The 25,941-nt window shown below is 41.4% G+C and overlaps 1 protein-coding gene across 8 annotated transcripts in view; it reads right to left on the bottom strand.

Annotated features, from left to right (window-relative positions):
- LOC126870977 (protein trachealess) overlaps positions 1-25,941 on the bottom strand; it is a 137,840-nt gene that overhangs the window by 60,511 nt on the left and 51,388 nt on the right. For 4 of the 8 annotated variants that reach the window (XM_050629257.1, XM_050629260.1, XM_050629262.1 and 1 more), the window contains one exon: positions 25,478-25,507. The exons of the other annotated variants lie outside the window; for them this stretch is intronic. In XM_050629257.1, coding sequence (XP_050485214.1) covers positions 25,478-25,507 — 30 coding nt within the window. The remainder of the gene's footprint in view (positions 1-25,477; positions 25,508-25,941) is intronic. 8 annotated transcript variants of the gene reach the window in all.

Here is a 25,941-nt window from a genome sequence, read left to right as displayed (position 1 = left end):
AAGCGCGATTCACGGTGCTCGAGTTACGTAGATGGTGGAACTTACGAGGAGCTTATAAGTGAAACGAAGAGCGTGCGTGCTGTGTGCGCAGGTTCCTTTGGGACGAAGGTGCAGAACAATAAAACAAGAAAGTTATAAGTATGACTAAGCAAGAAGGTGGAAAGACGCGACGCGATGATTCCCATTGGAGTGATTCCACGATGAAGGCCCCCTTTTCCGGGATGCCTGGACACGCTTTCTTGTCCCTAGGCGTGTCGCATTACTAGATTAGATGGAGAGCGACCCTTAGATAGTGCAACGTTCCCTTCGTCCCAATGATACCTTCGAAATTACGCGACATATCCAGAAACCCTGCTTGCCTTTCCTCTAAAACCACCTTTTCTCAACCTTCCTCTTCGAAATACACGTTTGCCTCGCTTTCTACGGCTACGCGTTCTATGTCATGCGGACGGCACGTGGTGAACCATGCCGAAGAAAATACATTTTTTTCTTTTTACTTATTCGTTACGATAGTCGATTTTCAATAACTTTTTTAACTTTTCAACTTTTAATTCCGTGTTTCTTTTTATTCTATATTTCTATATTTTCCTCGGCAATTTTTTATTCTGCAATACGCGTGATAAAGCAACCACGTTGCTCCACTTTTCGCATATTTTTTTCGCTGAAATTTACTCGAACGTTTGTCAGATGTTAAAGCTTCAAACTGATTTATGTACGCACAGGCTTGGTGACTTAACAAAGAACAACCCTGCTGTTCTCCTTTCCGCTCGTTATGACTCGAGATAAAGATGCATATTCAACGACAAGTTTCTAGAACTGTTTGAACAACAAGGCTGGCACGCGAGTTTTAAAGAGCGCAACAGAAGCCACGAAACGAAGCAGGGCACGAGAGAGGTAGAGCCGCGTTAAATGGCAAGTTTTCACTAATGTTTCTTGTTTCTGGAACTTTAATACGCTCTTTAAGCCGGCCGAGACTTTCATGCTTAACGCTTGGATTTGGTTAACGAGCGGCGCGGACGCCTCGTCTGCAACTTCGTAATATAAGAATGGCTTGTAATGCGGTCATTTAGCTTACAAGCCGGATACTTCGTTAATAGCTCGTGACTAATCGTCGCTTGACTCTGTTTCGCGTTACGTGCGACCCGCGCCCGTGAAATTTCGCTTCGATATGGAAAACAAGGAGCGGCGAATGGAAAAGAGAAATCGTGGGAACGCTGGAAAATTGGAGACTAGAGAAAATACATCCAGAATCCAGTCGATACCCGATACGAACGTTTTATCGTCGTATTTCAATCAATTTATATTTTTATCACGATTCGAAAAGGCTTCTCTCTCTCTTTTTTTTTTTTAATAAAAGTATATGTGTACCGTTTCGAAGAATTTTTATGGAGATTATTTTTCAACAATTTCATCGATTGTGTTCATCGCAAGTAAAACTTTGTTGATAGAAAATTTGCAGCATTACGTAGAGCGTACAACGATATTGTACAATGTACGATCCACGTTATACGTATTTTACGTGGCTACCAACGATCCGACGAGAGAGGAAAGGCAGAATATCCGGAAAGAAGAGAAAAAAGTATAGAGGGAAAACGGTGAAAAAGAAGAGGATGAGGAGAAAGAAAGAGGAAAGTAGGTTCTTGCCTAATTGCGGACTTCATCAACGGGCAGTACAGTGGGCGCTCTTGATTAAGAATTTAATTGCGGCTGATTTACATCCGCCTCTCAAAACGAACATCTATTTTCGGGGCGCAAACTATGCTTGGCCGCTAATTGGCTTTCTGATTTTTCCTCGAAAGGGTTCGCTCTCGAGCCGAGCTCACCCGGTTGGGTTGCGCGCGTGTTCATACTTCACCTGTCGGACGCTGATAGTCCCCGTTAATAGTTTCTTTCTTGGTAAGGAGCGAAAGGGCAGATAAATTCGCGTAAGAGGCAGTGCATCATCGTAAGTCAGATACGAGAGAGAGTTGATCAACGGTTTGCATCTCGCGCGAAATTCTCTACGCGCGCGCTCCATCTTCCTTCGCTCGCTCGTTTCGTCCGTTGAAGAGAGCAATAGACAGAAATGCGCTGGTTAAATTAATTACAGAGGCAAGATCGCGAGCAAACCACGGCCATAAACAAAGCGGGACGATCGGCTGATCATTACCTCGATAGGCTTGATAATAACATGCAACGCGCTGCTCTTTCGCGGTGAACACGTGCACACACGCCGACGCTTTTTCGATGCAACGCGGCTCGATCATCGTTCCGGCTGCGGGAGACCTTAAATTTCACGCTCAAACGTTTATTCTATTTCTGGAGTTAATGACCAAGGTGGCTGAGGGTGGAAAGGAGTGTTAAGCACCGTGTAAGTGTTTTGTAACGTGGTCTCGAGAAGCGGTTGGAAAAGAAAATTAGTGCTTGCCAGTATTTTTGTGGATTTTAGGTTTGATGAATGGTTCGAAGCTCGGTTTTAGAACAATCGGGAAAGGAAGAGGAAAAATAAGAAGATTTGCGTGTACGAAAGCTTTGATAACGAGATCTTTTCTCTGTATCTCGATGGTCGAAGGCAAGAACAATTTCCTTTTTTTTTTTTTTTTTCAAAAAGGAAATAAACGAAATTTGTATCAAAGTAGATTAAAAATTGAAAGTATCAGGGATTCGAATTCAAATTTATATCGAAACACGAATTTTCTAATTTAAATTCGTCAATTCTGATCGTCGAAGTTCGTATCCTTCCCAGGAATTTTCGAATCTCTTCAGAGTTGAACACCGCAGAGCAGATTGCCGTGTCGCTACAATGTGTCATTCGAAGTATACGCCTCGACGGCTGTGCCAACTCGTAAAACTCATCTGCGGTCATCGTTCGATGTGTAATATTAAGCTCTAAATCACGTACAACTGGCTCCGCCCTTTATACGGCACACGCACACACGGTTACAAAGATACGTTAATTGGCATATACGAAGCAAAGTTTAAATCATCTCTTGCATATTCTTCATTTTATACAGAATAATGGTAATACAGTGTAACAGAACTTTCAATAAATTCCATGCTTTTGTCTACAGCGTGGTACTTGGTACATTTAACGGGCCAACACTCTCCAATTGCAAATCCAATAATTTCGATATCACGACAATATCGATGAACGTGCATACGCTTTTCAAAAAACGCGACTCTTTTCATCGCTGTTGAACGAAAGTAACCGTCGAAACGTCGTGCGAGTTTTCGATCGATCATTCGTGAGGCTCATTAACAGCGAGTTCGATTCGTATCAATGACATCACAGGAGCCGTGAAAACGCTGCGGAAGTCGTATCACGTTCCGGCCAGTTCATTCTTCACTCGTAGGTAGGTAGACTGGCCGATGTGGTGACGCCCCTTTTACAAAGCTTGTCCCACTGCTACCTGTGTGTACCTGTACAGTTGGTAAGAAGAGAGCCGCTGCCATAACAGGGTCTGCTGGTACCTCGGCCACAACTATTCCGATGGTCATTCACCAATCTCGTCTCTCATCTTCATCTTTTTATATCATCTCCTCCACGCTGACTAGGTTTCTTCCTAGCTCCCCCTTTACCTCTTTGGCTTCAGATCGGATTATCCTCTTTTTCTTCGCTTCTTTTTCTTTCCACGATCTTCCCGATCTTGCCCCATGTCCTTCCCGATAGATCGTCTCGTTTCTCTTTTGCTTCCTGTTTCGAGATCTCGAGTGAAGGTCTGTATTTAACGAGTACGTGCGTCGATGCTTTCCAAGGGTTGTTACGAGTAGATTTATGCAAACTTGTACTTTCATCGAAATACAAGTACAACAATTGAATCGAAATCTTCTATCGCACGTTGAATGCTTCGATGAACGATTCGGTGATTTTTCGTTAATTCTTCACTCGATGTCTTCTGCACAGCTGTTAAAACGCGTCATTTGTTCGAGCTTCCAATGACCGTATGCGATTATCACTCGCGCAACTTTGCTATATTCGCGGTAGGAACGGATTTCAATGGAAAGACAAGCGAGTATCGCGCGGATCGGAAGACGAATTAGTTGGATAAAAATTCGTGTGACGCCGCAGGGAGGAAAGTAAAAGTACAGGGGTCTGGTTTGTGACGAAACACGGCCCCAATGACCCGGCAACATGCGGTGCAGAGGTAACCTGAGACTTTAACGCACGGCAGATGATATCGTCGCTGACATCTACGTTAGCACGGCGAAGAAATACCGGTTCGTCTGAGGCTTTCGTCTGCACCGACTCTTATCACGACCTCGTCAAGTGTCCTTATGAAAGGGACAGCACGTGCGAGCAAATGGAGCAAAGTCACATTTCAGGGTTGTTTCCAATGTCATCTTAATCGCGTCCGAGCTTCGAACTATCGGAACATCGAACGAACATGAAAATGGGCTAGACGCGATCAAACGCTCTTATTTCTATTTATCAGAATGTTAATTTCGAAAGACCGAGGGATGGAAAGTACAAAACGGAGAGAGACAAAGGATCGTTTACACGTAATACGACATATTGAGAATTTACGAGCAACGCGCAAATCAAAAGAAGACAGACGCGCGTAATATAACGCGTGATGCATGATCGCGGTGGGATAGAAACACGATGTTCGTAATAAAAGAATAAACTCGTTGGTATATGGGATCGTAAAGTCGGAAGCGATTTACGCGCAGAGGGATGCATGGTGGAACGCGACAGGATGAGCAGGGTGAGAATGTGGAATATGCAATATCGTTCTACTTTTTTCCTACGTTCGTCTTTCCCCTTCCCATTTTTATCCAAAGTCATACGTTTCTAGATCAAGAATCGGACATATTTAAAAAAGAAAACGAGAACGAAGCGTCGAAATCGTTGATTTCGCTCAAGGTTTCGGTAATAAATAAAGATACCAAAAAATAAGATCATCCGGCGAATTAAACGATCTAATTTATCTTTTCTACTAAAAGTTAACATTAAATCGCAATTATGCAAATGTAATTAACCCTAATAAACGCGTACCTTGTTTCAAGAAATTGCTAATTAAAACTGACAAACTGGAAAATCTAGACGAATTACGTAAGATCGACCGTGCATTTAAATCTTAATTACTTTTGCCGCGGGCTTTCGATCGATCAATCGTAAGAAACGCCGCGAACGTAATATTTAAGTTCTCTCGTTTTACTCTTCTTATAAATAAATGCTTTCTTCAAATATATGGACGACAGACGTAAAATGGCGAAACTACCTTGAACGATAACTTATTGAAAGGCTCGATATGAGCCATCATGGTTCGTTAAATTTTCCATTGCACTCGGAGACGAGGCTGCATTTCACTTTATGCCAAGTCTCCAGGCAGCGATGTCGCCTGAAGGTAAACATAGGTTGAAATGCTCCCTCAGGGACAAATGAAGTAGGCAAAATACGTGCGTGACAAAGGAAAGAAAGCAAGCAAATAGAATTGAAATTCTTATTGTCATCGTGCCGATCTACGTACACATTTTAACCTTGAAATTCGACCACGCTGTTAAATATATTTGTTAGCTGAATGTTAACTCTTTAATGGCGGAGCACGCTAATTGACGCCTTGTGTGAAATAATCACACAGGAAGGTATAATCACGAGGATGAGCCGTATAATATATAATTTGAATAATGTTAAATAAATATCGTGCAGTGTGTGCTATCTTTAAATTTTCATATTAATAGGTTGATCAACCTAAATTATACAATCCGAAGGAAATTACTGTTCACAGCAGAAGCACTCCGTAGATCAAATATTATATATTAACACCTTCTTATGCTAATTTCATCGCGGGCATCGAACAATTAAAAATTTTTTACTACGCCATAATTGAAAGTATCGTAAAATATAATAGAAACGTTAATTCGCGTAATGTTCTTGTTAGTGTGTTATTAGACTTCCTTATGTGGCGATGTCAAATATAGATTTTTAGTTTCCAACGAAACGAGTCAGGATTCGTGTTTTACTTACGATTACCGAAGTACAGCGGATTCTCAGGTACTCTAACGCCACCAAGACACGTAATACCCTCACCCATTTTCGCGACATGTGTGCGAAGCGCTCTGGAGCAATACAAATATTGAACTTGTCGGCGCAGTGTTCGACGAACGACTCCCGGCTGGAACGAACGATCACGCATGATCGAAAATTAAAACACGAACTGCTCGATCCCATTGCGCAATTTCCTCGTCTATTAATCGTCTATCAAGACGAATCTTCTCCCTCTTGCGAACGATACGATAGCAATTTGATTGGGATATTTCGTTAACTTTTATCCGACTATTCTATAGCGCAGAAAGTTTTATTTCAATTTCTTGAATATTATTTTACTTCAACTTATCACTTAAGATTTGATCGCATTAGAGATACTCTGTAATTTTTATCCGATCCGAACGTAATTGTTAAATAGAAGAGTACAGAACGTGAAATTTAAATGGACTGAAAGGTATATTTAGCGTCTGAAGGATTACCTCGTAGGAGAACTTGATTCTATTCCGATATTTTGTACGCGATTTATCAAATATAAGAGTATAGATCGCGCATGAAATTCGTGAGTTATGGTACGGTAATTATGATTATAAGAGAAAATTGATCGAGTTGAGGTTGAACTGACGAGACGGAGTCATTAACGTCCATAGCTGGCAGCTAATGAACTAGCCATTTCTCGAGAGCGAACTACTCTTTCTTTATAGTTATAATGTTGTCTAAAGGCAGGGTATTAAAAGTGAATGAATTAACACCAGCATAGCAGAACTACTACTAATTTAAGTGAGTCTTTGATTAACGCAGTTACAAGGTTGCATTCGTGATACAAGTTATTATAATATAAATTAAAGCACATCCTCGGGGCGTGATCCGCCACGTACAGATTTAACGTTAATAATTACATGCTTGATTTTAATTATTCGCGATTACAAAATTACACGATCCAGTTTACGAATTGTATGTGCAACGTGCGACGCCTATCTAATATTTTAATTAAAACTTTCAATTGCTTCGATGAGTTCCATCTAATCTACATACGTTACACCATATTTAATAATAATTGAAATATATTCCTTTCTGAATTCGTTGCTGAAAATTGATGATTTTAATAAATTATCAATTATTTTAATTAATATGTTCCATTTTACAGCACTGAATGTCGAACGCCTGCGAATTCAATGTAATGTTACGTGTCCGTGCAAAATTCACTCGTGTAATTTGGTTTGCGCGATAAGAAATTAACGAAAATCTCGCGTGTCTTGGTTTGGTCCGATGTCATCTCTATTTTCACGGGCAGGTTCGCGTCTCTTTTTGTCCCTGACCGAGGACAGTGCGCTTACCGGACCGACAGCGTTTCTTAGAACGTGGCAGAAGTGTCCATCACTGGCTCTGGAAACTTTGCTCGGGGAAGAAAGTGGCGAGCCCGTTGTCTTTGTCGCTACCGCTTCTCAGAAACCATCGAGCGAAATTCAGAAATCATATTTCATAGAAGACGCATGCTCGCTTCACTGTGGATTACATTTTTTGGGCTCATCCTCGTCCGTGATCTTTCCAACATCGTTCGCAAAATGGTATTTGCTTCGTTTTGTCTTTCAAAGATCTAAAAACGCGTATCCATGTCGTACTACGACATACACAACCTGTGCCATCAAACTACTTTTGATTTAAACTTCGCTCTAAATTATTCGCAACTTTGCGTTTCGCGATATCAAAAATTCGTCGGAACGAACTTCAAGAAAACGTTCAGGAAAAGCTTCAAAGAATCTCGTCGTGTTTCTTGTCACGGAAGCTTCGCAAAAACCGTCTCATAAAACGTATCCAAGAAATTCACCCCATCCGGTAGACACTTAACGGATGATTTTTCCTCGCGTCACTACCACGGCCAATTTGTCACGAATAATTTGCATAGGTATGGACAAACTCGTGGTACATCGACAGGAACGATTCGCTCACGGGGGTAATGGCTCGAAGCTTGGCCGATCGGGCAAACACATTGGCGTATCGTGGTCGAGAACGCATGACCTCTGAACACCGCTAAATCAACACCACCGATCTGACTCTCGCGGAACGAACCCAGGCAATTATTTGCACCGAGATTTATGAGTTTGTACGGAACGGACAGCATCGGCTTCTTCTTCTTCTTCTTCTTCTTCTTCTTCTCCTTCTTCTCCTTTTCTTCTTTCTCCTCTTCGTGTGCACGTAAACGCACACGATCTATCTTTCTTCGTTGAACCGTGTGTCTCGAAGGGAACACTCAGCTCTCGCACGGTTTTCTTTTCCCCGCGCTCTTTGACTTCATTTATCTCGGACGCACTTGTTCACCCGGCCAGGAATCACTTTTCGCATCGTAATTACACGTGGCCGCGCAATCTCTCAATAATTCAATCGCGCGGATGATCTCGCGCGCGCGTGCGCTCCGTAGGAAGAAGAAGAAGAGAGAGAACGAACGCGTTCGAGTTGCATTTTTAATTCGGTACAGCTTGTAAACTTGGTCTTTTTCTATTCGCTAGAACCACGATATCGTAGAGTAGTAATTGCGAGGTGAATTTTTCCCGACGTTTCCGCGAAACGCGATAGTTTGATGAACGATTTCTTGGCTCGACCGATGGGAAAATGGAGTAATTGTTCGAAATCGTTGGTGAGACGTGTGCGTGCAGAAAGACAGGCTTCCTTCTTGTCCTTTTATTTCTTTTCGTACGTGTTCACGGACAATGCTTTTTGTTTCTAGACCTTCCGATGATTCTTTTTAATGTCACTTTAATTTTTACGATTGTTCAGGGCAACTTGATAGTAGCGATATTCTGATCGTTTTGAACGGTATATATTGAAGATTGGTCTCGATGTTGCTACGATATTCGTAAAGATAAATTTCTTATTCTCAAATTAGCTGTCAAGATTTTTAATAAAAATCGTTTGGCATGAATTCAATATGGCCAAAGTGAAGAAAGTTTCGCACGGTCTGTTCAGATATGAGGATCGGAACAGTGGAAGCGGAGGAGGAATGAATATAAGCTCGAGTTACGAGCAAGGAAGTTTTTTATCGCGCTTTTACGTCGCATATGCTTGGCCCTGGGGCGCCAAACGATACTTCTAAGGGACGACCAGGATCAACCCCCTCGCCCATCGACTTACTTGCAGTGTAAACAAATTAAGGAATCGTCCACGGTCCCGGTTTACGACCACCTTCACCTACAATACATGCAGTGAATCTTTTATGACGCAGCTACGAACAAGCAGGCAAACGCTTTCTGCCATTATGAGCTACTTCGTCGGTGTAGATCAATTTTCATTAAAAAGGAAAGAAAAAAAAGGAGACAAATTCTAGAGAACGTTCTTTAAAATAGCAGAGAAAGTATTAAACTATAGAAGTCACTTTGAAAAGTTTCTGGCATTTTTTCAACAGAGAGGTCTCTTCGTATATAAAGTTTGTCAATTTCGAAACTGATTCCATCTGATCCCAAGATATATCTTGAAACTTTTTTCACTGAACGTTATTTGTTTGGAAGAAACTGGGTTTTGCTTACTTCAGAAGTTTCTCCATCGAATTTTATTAATTTCTAAACTTCTCCTGCTATATTTTATTTTGTTTGGAATATTCTTTCGATGTTTCGTTTTCTTTCTTAATATGCTCTCTGTGTAGTTTCACCAGATTCCAAATATATCATACAGATATTTTATGAACCCTCTGTTCCGTCTCTCTTTTACCGATACTTAAAAAACAATACGATTCTTCGCTAAATGCAAATTCAACAATAGTTTCTAAATTCTTTATTCAACCCTAGTTCTGAAATTATCAATTTGATCCGCTAACAATTTCAAACTGCCACTGAATCAAAATTCTCTCACAAGTAAAACAACGTTCCTAGAACATCCTTCGATCCTGCGCAGCCCGAGTTTCTACGTTTCCTACTGGAAGCCAAAGACTAATACAAGAGGATAAAAACCGCAAATCATCGTCGAGTCAACTAATTCCCACTCCATTTCCTATTTTTAACCCAGAACCACTCGCCTTCTCAACTTATCCACGAAACCCTCTTCAGGAACCCCTTCGAAGCCCTCGAAACAACTTTCCAAAAGACTTCCCCTAGTTCTAAACGATCTCGACCTGTTGGCCTTCGAGCAGAAGCCTCGATCCATGGTCGTCGAAGTGAAACGAGGGCGTTCGAGTAATTATGACGCGATCGTGGCGGATGGGTCCGTCGTTTCGCGGTAGAAATGGGATTCAAAGGGAGACAGGGCTGAGTCGTCGCCGGTCGGAAGGTACGAGACCTTCGGGGCCAGAGTTTTAGGGGCGAGCCAGCCTCTTATTGCTCCCCGAGTGGCCGCAAAACGAACTTTGATCAAATTCTACTGCGGTCGCATAAAACTGACCGGTTCGCCGGCCGTCCCGGGTTATGGTCCCGATAAATGATTCATCCATACGTTAGATACGACTCGATACCGGCATGTGTCTTTCCGGAGATGTGCTTTCGATCCTGTTCAACGTCCAATGGTTCCTTCGATGCGCGAACGTCGATCATCGTCCAGATCTTTTACGACTTGCGCTAAGTCCACGCTGGCGTTTCTCTATCGGTACTTTGGCTAAGCCGCTAAATCCGATCGATGGAGGCTTCGGCAGTGGACGAAGATGTTCGTTCGACGCGTTTGTGCACAGTGAGATATTTAATGGCGTTGTTCGAGATGGTTTCTTTACGTTTCGCGGACCGATACCGACATTACGTTGGGGTTTAGATGCTTGGTTTATTGCGTTTACACGAGATAATGCGATTTGTTTTACAATACACGAATACATACAGTATGGTATACTAATAAAATGTCGAGTTTCAGATTTTTGCGTTGTGATATGCGTTATTGATCGATTATTTCAAGTCGTAGAATAATTGAACGAGATCTTCTTCCATTTTCTTAATACGAGGTTGCCAGATCCGGTATACGCGTACTATCGATAGATTTCTTAAAAATATCTAACCAATTTAGCACTTGATTCAATTTCGTCAGAACCAAACGCAATCGAAGATCTCTAAACGCAATCTACATTTTTAAAAACCACGATCCAAGGAACGCAAAACAAATTTCGAAGTCATATACTATCAACCCAAAATTAAGAAACTACCCTCTTACGAACAATCCACACGGAAATACCTTGGAAAACTCTTCGTGTCCCTTCTCACGCTACATTGTCCCCTGAAACATATCAATCCCACCGAAACCCCGTACGTTTCACCCTGTACAGACACGGATACGAGGAAGAACCATGGTCCGTGAGGCAGAAGTGGAGCCCATTACGGGCAGCTAGATAGTTCACGTGACATATTTCTTTCAATATAGCGGAACATCCGTCAGACTTTGGCCATGGACGATTCTAGCGGTTCTGTTGCGGACAATCTTGCAGAAACAATTCCGCAGGATGTCTGGAATGCGACGACCTTTGGCCATCGGGATCCTCGGATCACCGACACTGACCATCTCCTTTGCATAACGACGCCGTGCTCCATCCCCGAGCTAAGTCGCCAGGCCACGTTTCGACCCTGCGTCGAAAAGCACGCGTCCACCCAACGAAAAGGCCGATACGCAAGGCCACCCTACCAGCACACACCGCTCTTACACGCTGCAATAACAATAATATCCATATATGATGGTGGGCAACGTCGCGTCGCATCATCCCCGAAGCTTCTTCGTCTACGGTGCACGTGGATTTCATACATAGGAATGGGCCACTATGATGTGGATCAGCATTCAATTGTATCGAAATTTCGCCAGGAGAAATCCAACTTCAATTCGATGCGGCATGTTTTTCTCAAACGAGTATGGGTGCATGCGTGTGGGTTGGCTCGGTTCGGGTTTGGTTGGTTTTTTGGATTTTTGCGAACATGCGGGTCTTCCGGGGTGAAGCCGATCGTAACGCGCGAATAGGAATCTATTTGGGTAAAACGATGTTGTACATGGGAAATTGTGGGATTAATTTATACGTAGAGTAGAATTTTATTTATGCAAATTCATGGAGGGACGAGTGGTTCGTATTTCGTAATGTGAATTTTTTAACGGAAGCTCGTTAACTCAGCCAATTACCTATGGTTTTTCATTTATGCGATGGGAGGTGACGTTCGGACAAGCGGATGCAGCTGTTAGTATTAGATCGAAGTTCGCTCGATCTACAGCGATGAACGTTTAATTCAAGTAGACAGAATTTTTATTCGCTTCTGTGTGACGCTTCGATTTGACCAGCGTCTTAGTAGCCAACGAAACGAAAGGGAATAAAATGCAAATGAGAAATTACGTTCGGTTAGTTGGCGTGTTTGAAAATTAGAGAGAGGCCCGGCGACATTTCGCGTACACCCGCCGCTTTTCTTTTCGCTAATTTAAATGTCAAAGCAAATTATTTGATTATTTGCTATGCAAATGAAATTGTTTAAGGCGGAGAAGCGGAGGTGAATCCTGTTGGCGAAACTGTACCTGGGCCGACATCTACGAAACCCAGGGATAATTCGGTCGCGTTAATTGGATCAAGGAGCCGGATTGAGGAGCGATCCTCCTTAGCCGTATAGAGGGAGACTCGACCCTAGTTTAATTATGCTTCTCGAGTTTCGAGCATGTCGCAATAATAGCGATACAATCCGCGAGACCCCGCTCCAATTATTATCCATTTTGCTTTCGGGAAAGCCGGAGATCGAACCGCTGTGATAAGGAATTTTATTTCAATGATTAACGTAATTTCGGATGTATTACGACTAGCTCGATGGTTGACGTAAATGAACGAAACTTTCCAATTTCTCCCCGTCTTCTCTTTAATCTTCCCCATGTTAAATTTAATAATTCTTTCCTAAAGTACGTAAAATTTGTATTGCGTTGATACTCCGATTCCATATCTTTTTTTATTCTGACGATGTCTCGTATACACTTGCATTTATTCATCAAGTTTTTCAGAAATCAAATGGTCCCTTTTCATCTTTCCTCTCCGTTGGATTACTAGTCTTGTGATTAATACGCATTAAAATTCGCGTTTTCCGTTATTTCCAATTTAACCGCCCTGCCTCTATCCGGCGACATACTCATAATAATGTTAATCATAGCGGCAAATAACCATGTTTCCACCGTGAAGATTGAATGAGCTTTCCTAAGAAAAGAAAAAAAGAAAAAAAGACACGATCGTCGCATTAACGAAATTGGCGTTTTTAACATTGTACGCCGCTCGTCGCATCTCGATTTGCATAATTATCGTGCGTGGCCTAAAACGGTCAAGACATTTTCCCTTTCCACTCGTTCTCTTTTCCTTTTTTCCCTGTTTCCCCCCGCCCCTTATTAATTTTATTCGTCTTAATGGTCGTCTATCTTTTCCCGGGATAAGAGAAACGACCACGCTGTGCTGGTCGGAAAAATCGTATACCGCCAACGAGTATTATAATAAATTTCACGGATAAGAATCGGGCGTAAACTTCGCAACGACAATTTTAGGAGGCTATGATCGCCGCATGAATATTCATGCCAAGGAGAGCGACCTCGTGCTTCCCCCACGCCTTTGTAATTAGTAATCGAAACCGACGTAAACGAGAGAAAAGATTGCCAGAAAATTATCGGTACGATATCGGCAAGTCTTCGATCAATGACGATTCGGGATCATCGATCTTATACTTTACTTTGTCGCATCTTTGAGGTAAAACTTAATTATTCTCGGAGAAAATTCTAACGTGATACGTATATGTTGCATTCTGCGTAGTGAAATTCAGTGGAATAAATAAAAATGTTAAAAAAATAACGAAGAATCCGTCGAAGTTTCAAACTCGATTTTATCGAAAACCAGTCCTCGAATGAAAAAATTGTATTCCTGAATTCTAGCGCCTAATCCTGAACGATTGGCGACTAGTGTTCAGAGTATTCTGCAAAGTTCATTCGTCATAGTGCTTCTGGTGTTTGCAACAGATAGTTACGTGTGTGTTACAATTGTGACACAATATGTCGCGAGAATCTGGTACGTAATAAAAATTCGAAACTTTGTATCGTGTAATTTGTTATACGACATTTTTCAAAGATAAAAAACAGCGTGTGTAATTTATCGAAGGCTAATTAATCATAGCTAAAAGCTTTCTTATCTCGAATGATTTATTGCTTCCTACTATTCACGCTTGCAGTCCGAGTCAATGAATGCTGATAGCTACGCGACAAATGTAAACTTTGCATTATTAACAGGATCTCCGGTTCGTTCATTAAAACGGGAGATACGGTGTGAATATCTTAGAAAACGCGCTCGAAATTTACATATCTTTCGTGGATCATTATTCAACGTCACGCGGTATTAACGTTAATGTTACGAACATGTCCAGTGCTTCGTTATTCCTTTCATCATTTTACTTCGATATTATCTCTGTACGACGTTGGCCAGTTTTTGCAATAATTAATTCTGAATCCTATTCATCGACTAGAAAATATTATTTCGTGAAATTCCAAACGATACTTCTTGCCAAGCGAACGTTCGATACGAGATTAGTTGAAATAAAAAGAATCAAGTACTTAAAATAAGAAAATAAGAAAAAATAAGAAAAGTTCAACGTGATATCTGTTATATAGCAAATCCAGACAAGAAGATCAGATATTAGTCAGCAAAAATTTGTTCGTGAAATTGAAGGCTCAGTTTGAAACGGAATGCAAGGACTTAGAAGGGCTAGCGGAGCTCGTCATTGGAAACTGGAGAAGTAGTGGTGAGAAGGGCGACGGGAGTCACCCTTTCGACCGCTTTCCACGGCCACTAGCTATTTCTCTCACTCGAGAGAGCACTCCGCGCAATCTGCCGCCCCGCATTTGCATACATAAGCTATTAAGCAGCTCTTTTCATTTCCTCCCGTTTATGACAGTTTAGTTAGAATAATGTTTTACAAGATTGCCGCGCGAACACTGCTTCGCCTAATGACATTTCTCCATCTGATTAATGCCCCTCCGCGTTATCGTTCACCATGCCATGCCACCGTTTAAACGACCTTTCGAAATCGATCGAGTCCAGCCGAACTGAACCACTTCGTACTGAGCGATCGAAAAGAAATGCCTTTTGTCGTTGAATTAGAATTTTAGAAAATATTACAGTTGCCTATCTTCTTATCGTTATTCCCACAGACTTTATCGTACGAAACTTGATTTCCTTACAAACATTGATCGAACGAAATCTTTAAAGGTCTGTACAAATTTCCATTCTTCTGTTTTAACTTTGCGCAAGGAATTCTCGCAAGCAAGTTTGATGATAATCTGTTTGAATTTAATAAAAACCACGGGAGAAATTTTTAATGAAAATTCTTGCTCCGTACATAAGTTTTTACGAGGCACTTGTATTACGATGGTTTTGCAGAAGATATTAAATAATCGGTGAAACAATACATCTGGTAATATGTCGGTCTGTGATGCGCGAGAGACTGGCTGCTCGTTTTTATTGTCCTCTTTATGGACACGGGACGAGCCGTTTTGAAGGCGCGTGTCATTATTTACGACGTTGCCTCTATTTTAAGATGATACCGCGGCTTAAGACACGAAATTTATAACCGCGAACGCGCCATATGCGTTCCTTTGTGAACCAACAGCAATGTTTCGAGATATCCGTAACGAATACGCGGCACTTGTAATTCATGAGTCCCCGTAACATTATGTGCTAAATATCCCTCGTTACTCTTGTCCGCCGTAACCAAGGAAAGTTACACCATTTTCGATGTAATATCGCGATTACGCAACACGTGTAGAAAAATCGAGAAATGTGAAATCGAGATTAACGGAAAGATACGAAGATGCGAACAAGGCGTATAAGATAAATTAAAACGAATTGCTATGGCTCTATACGAAATGTGACTATACGAAATGGAAATATTTGGATCCTCTTCTTCCACTTAGAAAAGAGAAAATGTAATGGAATTTTCGACAATGAAAGTACGAGAGGAGATAGCCGCAGAAGGCAGGTAACAAGTATGCAGATTCCCCCTTCAACCGATACAATATTTACAAGACTTTCAATGTTTCAGAGGCGCAGTAGCCTACTGTATTATTTATACTCCATTGCTTATGAATAACTGCTTCTATCCGAAACGCATACGTATCTGCGCTTAAAGTGGAATTTATATCGCGGCCGTTTCTCTTTTTCCGCCAACGTTTTCGATTATTTGTATTCATAGCCCAGGAATCGGGCAAATGTGGGAATTTCTGTCATTCGGAAGAATATTAGTAGACAAAACTGAATACTCGTTATCGTTCCGTAAAAATTAGTTAAACTTTCAGATGCTCAACTAACTGTTCTAAATAATTTCAATCGAAAATAAAATCAGAATCACTTTTCGAAACGTGTTGTAAATTCATAATCAACTGATATTCGCGGTAGTAAACTCTCTCTCTCTCTCTCTCTCTCTCTCTCTCAATAAATATATTTTAAACTGAAATATCGCAGCTGCCTTCTTATCGCTGCATATCGAAACCATCGATTCGTTCGATCCACGTATAGAGACAGTGTTTTCATTTATGAGTTAACAACGTTGCGAAAGCAGGATCAAGCTCTCTTGTCCGTGGCGTGGCCTCGCCGGCGAGATTTCATTAGAGGGCCGGTGATATCGCGGCAGAAGAAGAATAATAAGTTGAAGCGCAATTAATAAACGCTCTCGATCGGCGTCGTATATCAGGATGGGTAATTAAGCGCGTAACTATAGAATCTCGAGGCGTGGCCATCCCTGGCTAACCTGTTGTACGCCGCGACGAGGGAGGGCGGTATTATTAGTCGCAAGACGCTATAAATATAAGCCGTTACGAATTAAAAGAACCTTCCCTGCCTTTATTACAACATTTTTAATTACTGTGAAATGGCCTGAAATTTTTTTCATCCCTCCTCTACTTCATCTACTTCGTCTACTTGCTCCGTTTACGAGCTGCGAGAAAACGCACTGCTGCTAATTAAACGGAACGCTTCAAATGCCGAACACCGAACGCGTTAGATCGGCCCCCTTTCGCAAGCCTCCATATCCGCCCCCCTCACCAGTTCTTCTTTCTTTCTTTTCTTCGATTCCAGTTCGAGGGGTGTATCTCGTGAACTATGTCCTATGTTGGAAATAATCGATTTTAAGCAAATAGCAATTCTATCGAATCGCTCTGTGTTGTGGAGTACGAGGATCGACCTAAGCGTCAGAAACAAGAATCCTAACCAGCCTGCGAATTTTTACGTAATTTCATACATTTACGGAGATAATTATAGAAATGAAATTTAAACAGAGATTTATTCGACTTGTCAAACATCGCTATACTGTAACCTTTTGTAGCTTTAAATTTACATCACGCAACAGCCATAACCAAAGTTGAGAAAGTTACAGCGTAAGAATGTACGCTTTCGACTGATCGCTACTTCCATTTTCCAACTGAAAGATTTTCTGTGCGGTGGAACTTTTCAGCAATTCGTATATCCACGAAGCAACATTTTTCGAAAGAAAAATTTTCCGTGACAAAGTAGCTTTTCAACGATGCAAACGCGGATTCTGGTCGAAAGGAAGCCACGTTAGCGTTCGCATCGTTTGCATATCCTTTTGAAGCTGGCCTCCACGGAGGAAGAGTGTAATCCGTTTCAGTCGCTCAGTTTATTCTGCATTGTGTTAATACACATACAATGGCCGGTCGCATAAGATACGGTGTGTGCATGTAGACCAGACGCGCGACCTATTCAAAAGGTGAGTATGCAATTGAAGAAAAATGCATGTCCTCTCGTCGGACCGTTCAAAAGCTCGGGAAAGCATTTCCATACATTTACAATTCTATTATGCATTTCTTTATGACGCCGTCGTTATAATAAGCGCGGCCCGAACGCAGAGGCTTATTAGCAGTTATCGGTCAACGTTCTGCTAACAATGCTTCTCCTTCTCCTTTTTCTTCCTTTTTGGTTTTCCTCTTCTTCTTCTTCTTCTTCTTCTTCTTTTGTTATTTTCACCATTGACGACATTGTTTGTTAAACGTAGATTCTGTACAATGAAATTTCAAATTCTGTTAAATTCTTTTATTACTGTTTGTTTCATACTCTTCCAGATCTTATTTTTGCTTGCGTTATTTACGAGACTATGTCGTCTGAAGAAACATAAGCACAATTTTGTTCATTTTCTAATCATTAGGATTCCTTTCCATTCGATACAAATCATTCGAAGGATTCCTTTCCACTTTATACTTGAAATAATATCGTATTTTTATCCAATCGCCAACGCGACGCAAAACCATTCCATTTTCAAAATTCCACGCATCGAATCATCGAAAAACACGACAATCTTGCTTGCCAATCTTCCATTTAATTCCGAAAACAAACTGAACCACCCATCCCAAATCGTACATCAACAATTTCCTTGGAACCAGCCTACCCGGCACATTGTCATGCAAACTGGCGTTGGAGAAAGAAAGAAATAAAGAGGGGACAGAGGAAGAAATTTCAGCAGGCATGAAAACGTTCAATTTCGACTGGGTCGATTCGCTGATTCCTAAATAGAAGGTAGAGCGTCGTCGTCGAGCACCACAGGTCTTCGATGTTTAATCGTCTGTCAAATTCACGGTACGCAAGCTCGCTATCAATTCGCTTCAGGGGGTAGAAGAACGCGTAAGAAGGGGGGAAAACGACTTGTATCGGAAGACTAGTACGTGAAAAGTTACAATCGGCACGGAAGGTACGATTTTAATAACCATTCGTTTCGAATCGCAGTTAGGTCGCAGTCCAAGCACGAGAAAACGAGTTTCGTCCTTCTGTCCCTCTTCTTTTTCCAATTTTCTTTCATTTTGAGGCTCCTTTTACCATCTTCTTTCGTCATTCGTGTATTTTTAAATAATTATTCACGTTCCTTTTTTATTCGCGAATTTTTTATTCGCTCCTTTATTTCACATTTGCCTTACCTTCTATTTCTATCCTCTCTTTTATCGTTTATTCTTCCTTTCGTTCCAGACTTCGCGTCTTTCCCATAACACACATAGTCGGTTTGATTAGAACGACACGAGCGATAGAACGCGCCTCGCGAGGAGGAATACGATCGTCCTATGTATTCATTTGCTGAACACGTTCACCACGTGTAAACTAATTTACTCGAGAGAATCGGCTAGCTACCGTTACGTACATTATAATGTATACACGCATGTTCGATACTCGCTGCTTATTTCTTCCTCTCCTTTTCTCTCCCAATTTTTCTTTTTTTTCTAAGATCACTATGCTATCTATAATTGATATCTATGAAGAATCGATGTATCTTTGGTAATATAGTGTGATTACGGAGTAAGGAAATTAAAGACAACGTGTCGCCGATGAACTTGATTCCCCGATACGTATAGCGCTTGAGATGCGTTTATTCTACAGGTTAGTTTGTTTGTTTTGGTAGCAATGCGTTAATTACATTTCCCGTGAATAGCTGCACGTTCTTTTTTGGTTTCTATGCAATTATAGCACTGTCACTGCGTGATATATGTATGCTCCGTTTCTATGTCAAGTACTTGGTTTATTTTACTCAGCTCGTTTCTTTGCCGTTAAGAACATATCGTCGATTCGCTGGATGTCCTAGTCTCGGCAGCGCTGTACTCTTCAGTTTTACGATTAACTAACTATCTGGCCTCGTGAGTTTTAAATTAAAAAAAAAAGAGAGAGAAAAAGAGATAGATATGTTTAAGATTAAGAGTTAAGGATATAATCGTACGCGATATTGCTTATACAGAATATCGAGCGTGAAAGATTTAACGGTCGAATGACATTTATTGCCACGAAGCTCGTCACAGTATAAATTTTCCTCAAGTTTGATGGCAAGATCGCGGCAAGTTGACGCCTTAAATGTCGTCCCTCGACGAAGAAGATTCAACGTGATCGTTATTATCAACGTAGCGGCTCTCGTCCGGGGAACTCTTCTCAATTAAAACCGCCTTAATGTATGCATCGAGTTCTATGCTCTGTAGCGGAAGCCGCGAGAGGGACTCTAAGGTGTTTGGCCGTGAGAGACGGTTTGATTTAAGATGAGACGTCAAGTGTAGCCAACTTCGAAGGGCGAGGCAAAATCCTCCGTGTCAATTCTCAGAGCAATCTGCCGATGCAGATTAGGATAGTCTCTGTTCGTCCTTTGCTCGCGCACGATTCAACCGCCGACTCTTCTCTTCTCGTGGTCTCGCGTGTCGAGATTAATTGGGTCGAATTGTCCTGACGGAATTAATGTCGCGAGTTCGATTCGCCGCGAACGTTTTGCAAACTAACGAGCTACCGCGATCTCGTTCCCCGCCCGTTTCCATTAATTGTACCGCGTTCATCGCTGATTTACGAGTTACTCTCTTAATATACGAGTTTCTTGCTTCTTCGTTTACGGATGAGAGCCGTCTAATGAGATTTTAATGAAATGAACGGAGTTGGAAGCTGATTTTGTTGAATTTGTTAAAGATCAGTGGCTAAAGCGATAGACGCAATGGCAACTTTTTAAACTTTCACAGAAAGATAAACGAAGGAAAATGGAAGACGTCGAGCAGTTTGCACATCCTATTACATACACATATTTCCCCTTTATAAGCCGACGAAAATTAATGCGTGCAATTTAACGCTTTTTACGAGGAATCGTTTAGACGTTAGCGTAATAGCCGTGTAACAGGTATACGCAAAGAGCCTGCTATAAACGCCATGACAACGTGTATGTATGAAAATGAGGTACAAATTCAAAGTTCCATATCTGTCGTCTTCGCTGCTACGTATAATCATTTTCAAACCGAACTAGCGCTATTCTTCCATGATATCCTCGTAAAAAAAAAAAAGTGAAACAAAAAATCAGGCGTATCGGTAAAGATTACTTTGTCTCTGCTTGAAATTTAAGAAATTTCACGAGGATAGAAAAGTACGATTGGGGTGAAAAGGGTCGAAAGAACGAAGCTGAATTAAAGACTAACGACAGTCGTGGATGCACGACGGTGCATTACGACGAGTAGGTCCAGAAGTTACGTAACGAGCAGCTATTTGACATGGGACGTGTGTTAGCCAAGGGCTGTGAGCTTTCTCTCCTCCCGTTGCTTGCACTTAGCTGAGGGGTGAGTGTCCTGGGGATGCGAGCCTCCAACTGTTATGGTCAGGATTACCCCCGGGGTCGATGCGTTGGGGTCTCTCCATTCCCCCCGCTGACCGACACACTTAGAACAACAATAACTCAGTAATCCACGCGGACCTGCGTCTGGGCGCCGATGAAAAATGTAAAAATCCGGAAAACCGCTGCCCCGTGACAGTTCAATACATTTTAAATGCGTTCCGGCGCATTTGTGGGATACGATAAGCATCCACGGTATCCAACACCCCCAATATGTCCGTTATTTATTGTCAGATTTATGGAATAAACGAGTAGCGTGTCACAGCAGGCTTAAACCATGTGGTTTCTTCGATTATGTGCGTGTATGTGTAGTTTTGTTCTATTATTAATGCTTCTGGATACGGATGATGCAGTGTGTGTATGAATATTTTTGTAGCAAGTTTAAACAGGCTAAGGGTGATTTTATAAATATTCTATCGATCGCTAAGAGAAGAAATTAATCTGCATGGTGTCGAGAAGTTAATTTTGTATTACGTTTCTGTATATTTTTTAAATTACTTTCTTCATATCGTTCGCTTCGTTTCGATCCTATTATCGAATTAATTTATTAAGATTTTCAAGGCATTCGCTCGATTTGGAATATTCGCGGCTCTCTCTTCAGCCACGTACAATTCGCAACATGGAAATATAGTTAGAGGGATACCTTTTGAAAAGAGTGGCCTAACAGGGTGCGGAGTTTACGCTGGCGGCGTTGAGTGGATCCTAATAAAAGACTATAGTCGGCTTATCGAATCTCGGATTTGCGGTGGCGGAGAGTGTTCATAGCCTGTAGCCATATTCACCCCTCTGTCAACCTTCAACCTCCGGCTCCATTATCCTAGCTTTCCGTCGCGATATCATTTACCGACACTTCCAGTATCTTGAGGAACGTTTGGTCTTATGGCGCGCGAAATCTCCGCGCTGGAGATTTGAATGTCTCGGAACCGAGACGCGAGGTGTTATAAACCAAGGAAGGACCTGCGACAGTACGCGTCGATAATCGTTAAATTTTCTATGCATAGTAGCTACTCGATAAATTTTTAAACGTTTTAAAATATCAATAGTACGACGTATGACGTTTGTCTGTTTTACATTTTTCTCGAAACTAAACAAATAAGGGCGATATCTTCGACTGACTTGTAACGAATTAGAAAATACTTGGTCATAACAACGAGGAAAGAATGGAGCGAAGGAAGCTCTCTCGATGATGATCGAAACGATGAACGGTTAAAGGAGACAAAAGAAAAGAAAAAAAAAAAAAGAAAAAGATGAGAAAGAAGAGAGGAAAGAATAGGAGGGTTGGTGGAATGCCTTTATACGGCGCATCTCTATGAGATTCTTTCACGACACGCCGATTTAAAATGCCTTTTAAGAAGCTAGGTAGGGATTGGTGGAATTGTGCCGGGCTGAATCGAACGTTCAACGTCTGTACCCTCTGATGCTCCGTAAGTTGCATTCCTACTTTCTACCTTAATAAGAACGTCGACGTGTTCGTGTCTATACTTATGCAACGAACCGTGCTCGATTAGACGCCGTGGAAAGGAGCAATATTCGATTTGCCCCTTCGATGAAACGTTCGATCTTCTTGCACCGTTCTTAATTCGGCGCAACGCTTGTTATTAGAATTATAGATAGAGGATGAGTTGTTTCTTTTCATATTTCCTAATGTTAATGTTATTTCGTAATATTATTATTGGGATACTATTAGTGGGAAGCGTAACGTTGGAGAATCTTTATAGTTTTACGAAATATACAGATTCTAAGCTATGGAGGTTTTACAAGCTCGGAACGGTAAAGTTAGTTTGGAAATGGCAAGAGGCGATATAAAATTAAACACATAATGCTCTTCTGTAATTTCGTGCCAAATTTTTGATAGACAAAACTTACGAAACGATCTGATATCACGGTTTTTTATGATCTTCGTATATTATAGAAATTACATTAATTTCTAACCAGTCTCCTAATATGTAGCGATAAATGAAAAAATCAAGAATTAAGAAGTGGAGAAGATTCGAAAGGAGGAGGATTTAGAGGGAGCGGGAGGGGATGAAGCATCGCGCGAGCATAGAAGACGAACAAGGGAGTCCAAGCGGTCCTTCGGGAAACAAAAGCGCTCGTTTGGCCGCATTATAATACAACGACAGTGAACATATCCCGCAACTTAAAATCGCGCTGCTTTGCAATTCCGCTCTCCATCTCGAATTTTTACATAATCGCGTTTCAAAGCCGGATAATATTTATACGATAATTGAGCTGGCCACGTCGGCGCACGATAATGCACGCACATTATGGAAATGTGTAAACGCGGTGCTTTGATCATTTTCTCCATTCGTCGGATTACATTGCCTCTACTCTTTCTTCTTCTTCTTCTTCTTCTTTTTCTTTTCTTCTCGTTCTTTACTTCTTAAAGTTCCTTCTCCGAGACGATTTTTTCTTATAAAGCAACGATCATATTATTTGCTTCTTTTTAAGTTTTACGCTTGATGTTTTTAATAACGAGATCGCGTAATTAGAGGTCTCTGCGTTATAACAGTTACTTGTAGATTGGAAGCTATTGTTCCGAAAGTTGTAATATTCTTCGATCGTATATTGAAATTAGTTTTTTTTTTTTTATATATTGTCCGATACAATGATGACAATCGCATCTCGTTACGGTGCTAATGAGATTCCAAGATGTTTTGTACGAAACATACAATCTATGTATATATAAAAGATTTGTATGCAAAGTGTTGAAATAATTTCGTGAGGCTATGCGACACTCAACCTAATAAAACACACGTGGACGACGCAATCACCGATGATCGACGTCGTCGACATCGTCGATGTGGACGAGGGCCATGGTGTTCGTTGCGTAAGCTTATATATATATAGAGGATCGCAGGCCCGCGAGACGACTTTGAACCGGCCATTATGGAGATTCATAGGAAGCATATTATGCGTTATATTATGCGTATGCAAACGGAATTACGTGTTCGAGGTCGCGGCTGAGGGGATAAAACGCGAGCAAGGCGAAAACTTTTGGTAATGGGGATTATTACCTACGGGTACGAGGCGCGATTACGGTTCGACTCGCGTCCCGCCGCAGTTTAGTCCCATTTACATTGTTAATAGAATCATTATTAGGTTATCGTGGCGATTTATTCGACTAATTGGGACCCGGACCATTCGTGGACCCAAAGGAAAAATGCTCGGCTCGATCAGAACGCTCGGCTGTGGCGGCTTCGAGTGCCGGTTAACGCCGATCCGACGTTCCGTTCTTGCCACGAATATTCGAACGTTATTATCCTGCTGATACAGGCTGCGAAATCATAGAGCAGCGAGCGGGCGCGCGAGGGCCTGGCTCTGAAAAAAAGTTAATCGTCGAGTAGCGCAATAATTACTTTCGCCCGGCTCTGCCCTACCAGCTTCACCGCGAATACGCTTGCTCCTCGTCTCGCGCGTTTCCATCCTTCACCTGCGTATTCGCCAATCATTACGTTTTTAATGGAAATTTATCGTTTTCTTTTTTGCCTCGTTGGTTCGCTGTTTGGCTTCGCGTTTTTGTGATGTTGATTTTTGCTTGAAAGGAATAAAAGGATGCGATGTGTGACAAATGAGTTTCTTGGAATACGACGGGCTTGTGAATTGAACGAATTTGAGAAGTCGAAATCGCAAGAAGTAAGAGAGGATTATATTTTAACGGGAATAAGGAAGAACTATGGTATTGAAAGAAGAGCCAGATAACGATTTAACATGACAATGTCTGGCAATTCGAGAAAATTCGTCAGATTCGCGATTCCGCGATCATCTAACATCGTAGAAAGGTAACTATCACCTTGCGGAGAATCGCGTATACGTTCGGCTGCCAGGTAATTTACATCACAAGAAAAAAGTCCTCGATACCTTAAAAATTCTCAACGTCGTTTACTCCTCATTTTCGAGCTATCCAACCACATCGATTCACACGGCAGCTGCCTCGAAATTTCGTCGGACCCCTTCAATCGCGCGATTTGCATCCTTCGGCCTTTAGCGAGTCGCTCAATTGCTAGCAAATATCATTTGTAAATAGAAATAAATTCTTTTTGAATAATAGCAAACAGAGCATTAGTACCGGCGCTTACAACTACAATCAAGTTCCGAAGTATAAAGAAACGTTGAATCCCAAATAAATATTTTTATTTTTCGACAAAAGTGATTTCCTCAATAAAAAAAAAAAAAAAAAAAAAAAAAACACATCAATCTCTTCCCTAAATTCAAGTAAATAGCTATACCCAAAAAATGATCTACTTCCAATAAGAAACATTCTGCCTGTAGAAGAAATAGAATAAAAAGAGCCAAAGCAAAGGAAAGAAAAGATTAGAAGAAAGACTCCAATATCAAAGGAAACAAACCAACAGATAAAAAGGAAATGAACGTACATAAAAAAGAAACGAAGGCAAATAGAAGAATCGAACTCGGCATGCATTCTGACTAAGTGCTAGCATACCTTTCGAAAGCGTAGTGTCTCTCGTCAAATCTGTAACACATAAACAAGCATACGTCACTACAACAGCATTGGTAGAGGATCCGGCGCTGGGGTCATTGGATCAGAATAAAAGCCAGTGTGTGCTAGCCCGACCCGTTTTATAAACTAGTTTCGTGCAGCCTTTTCAGAGCGAGGGAGAACGAGAGAAGAAACCGCGTGGATAGAGGGAAGGGAAAAACGAAGGAAGAAAGAAGGCAGGGGATGGAGGATAAAAGTGAAGGGTGGCTGGACGAAGATTCAGGTGGGTAAAAAGTGAAAGAGAAAGAAAGAAAATGGGGAGAAGAACCGCGAATATTATTTGAGCCGGTAGACGGGTAGTTTGGTGCACATAAGTAGTTATACCTATAAGTAGACATAATCATCACCAGCGTAGGTAGGCAGACGGACGGGTAAGGTTAATTTCCAAACCCCGTATTATCGTCCCC

The sequence above is a fragment of the Bombus huntii genome, chromosome 11, assembly GCF_024542735.1.
Source record: "Bombus huntii isolate Logan2020A chromosome 11, iyBomHunt1.1, whole genome shotgun sequence".
In the NCBI taxonomy this organism is placed as follows: Eukaryota; Metazoa; Arthropoda; class Insecta; order Hymenoptera; family Apidae; genus Bombus; species Bombus huntii.
Note: the sequence above shows the minus strand (reverse complement) of the source record. Positions and strands in the feature narration are given on the sequence as shown.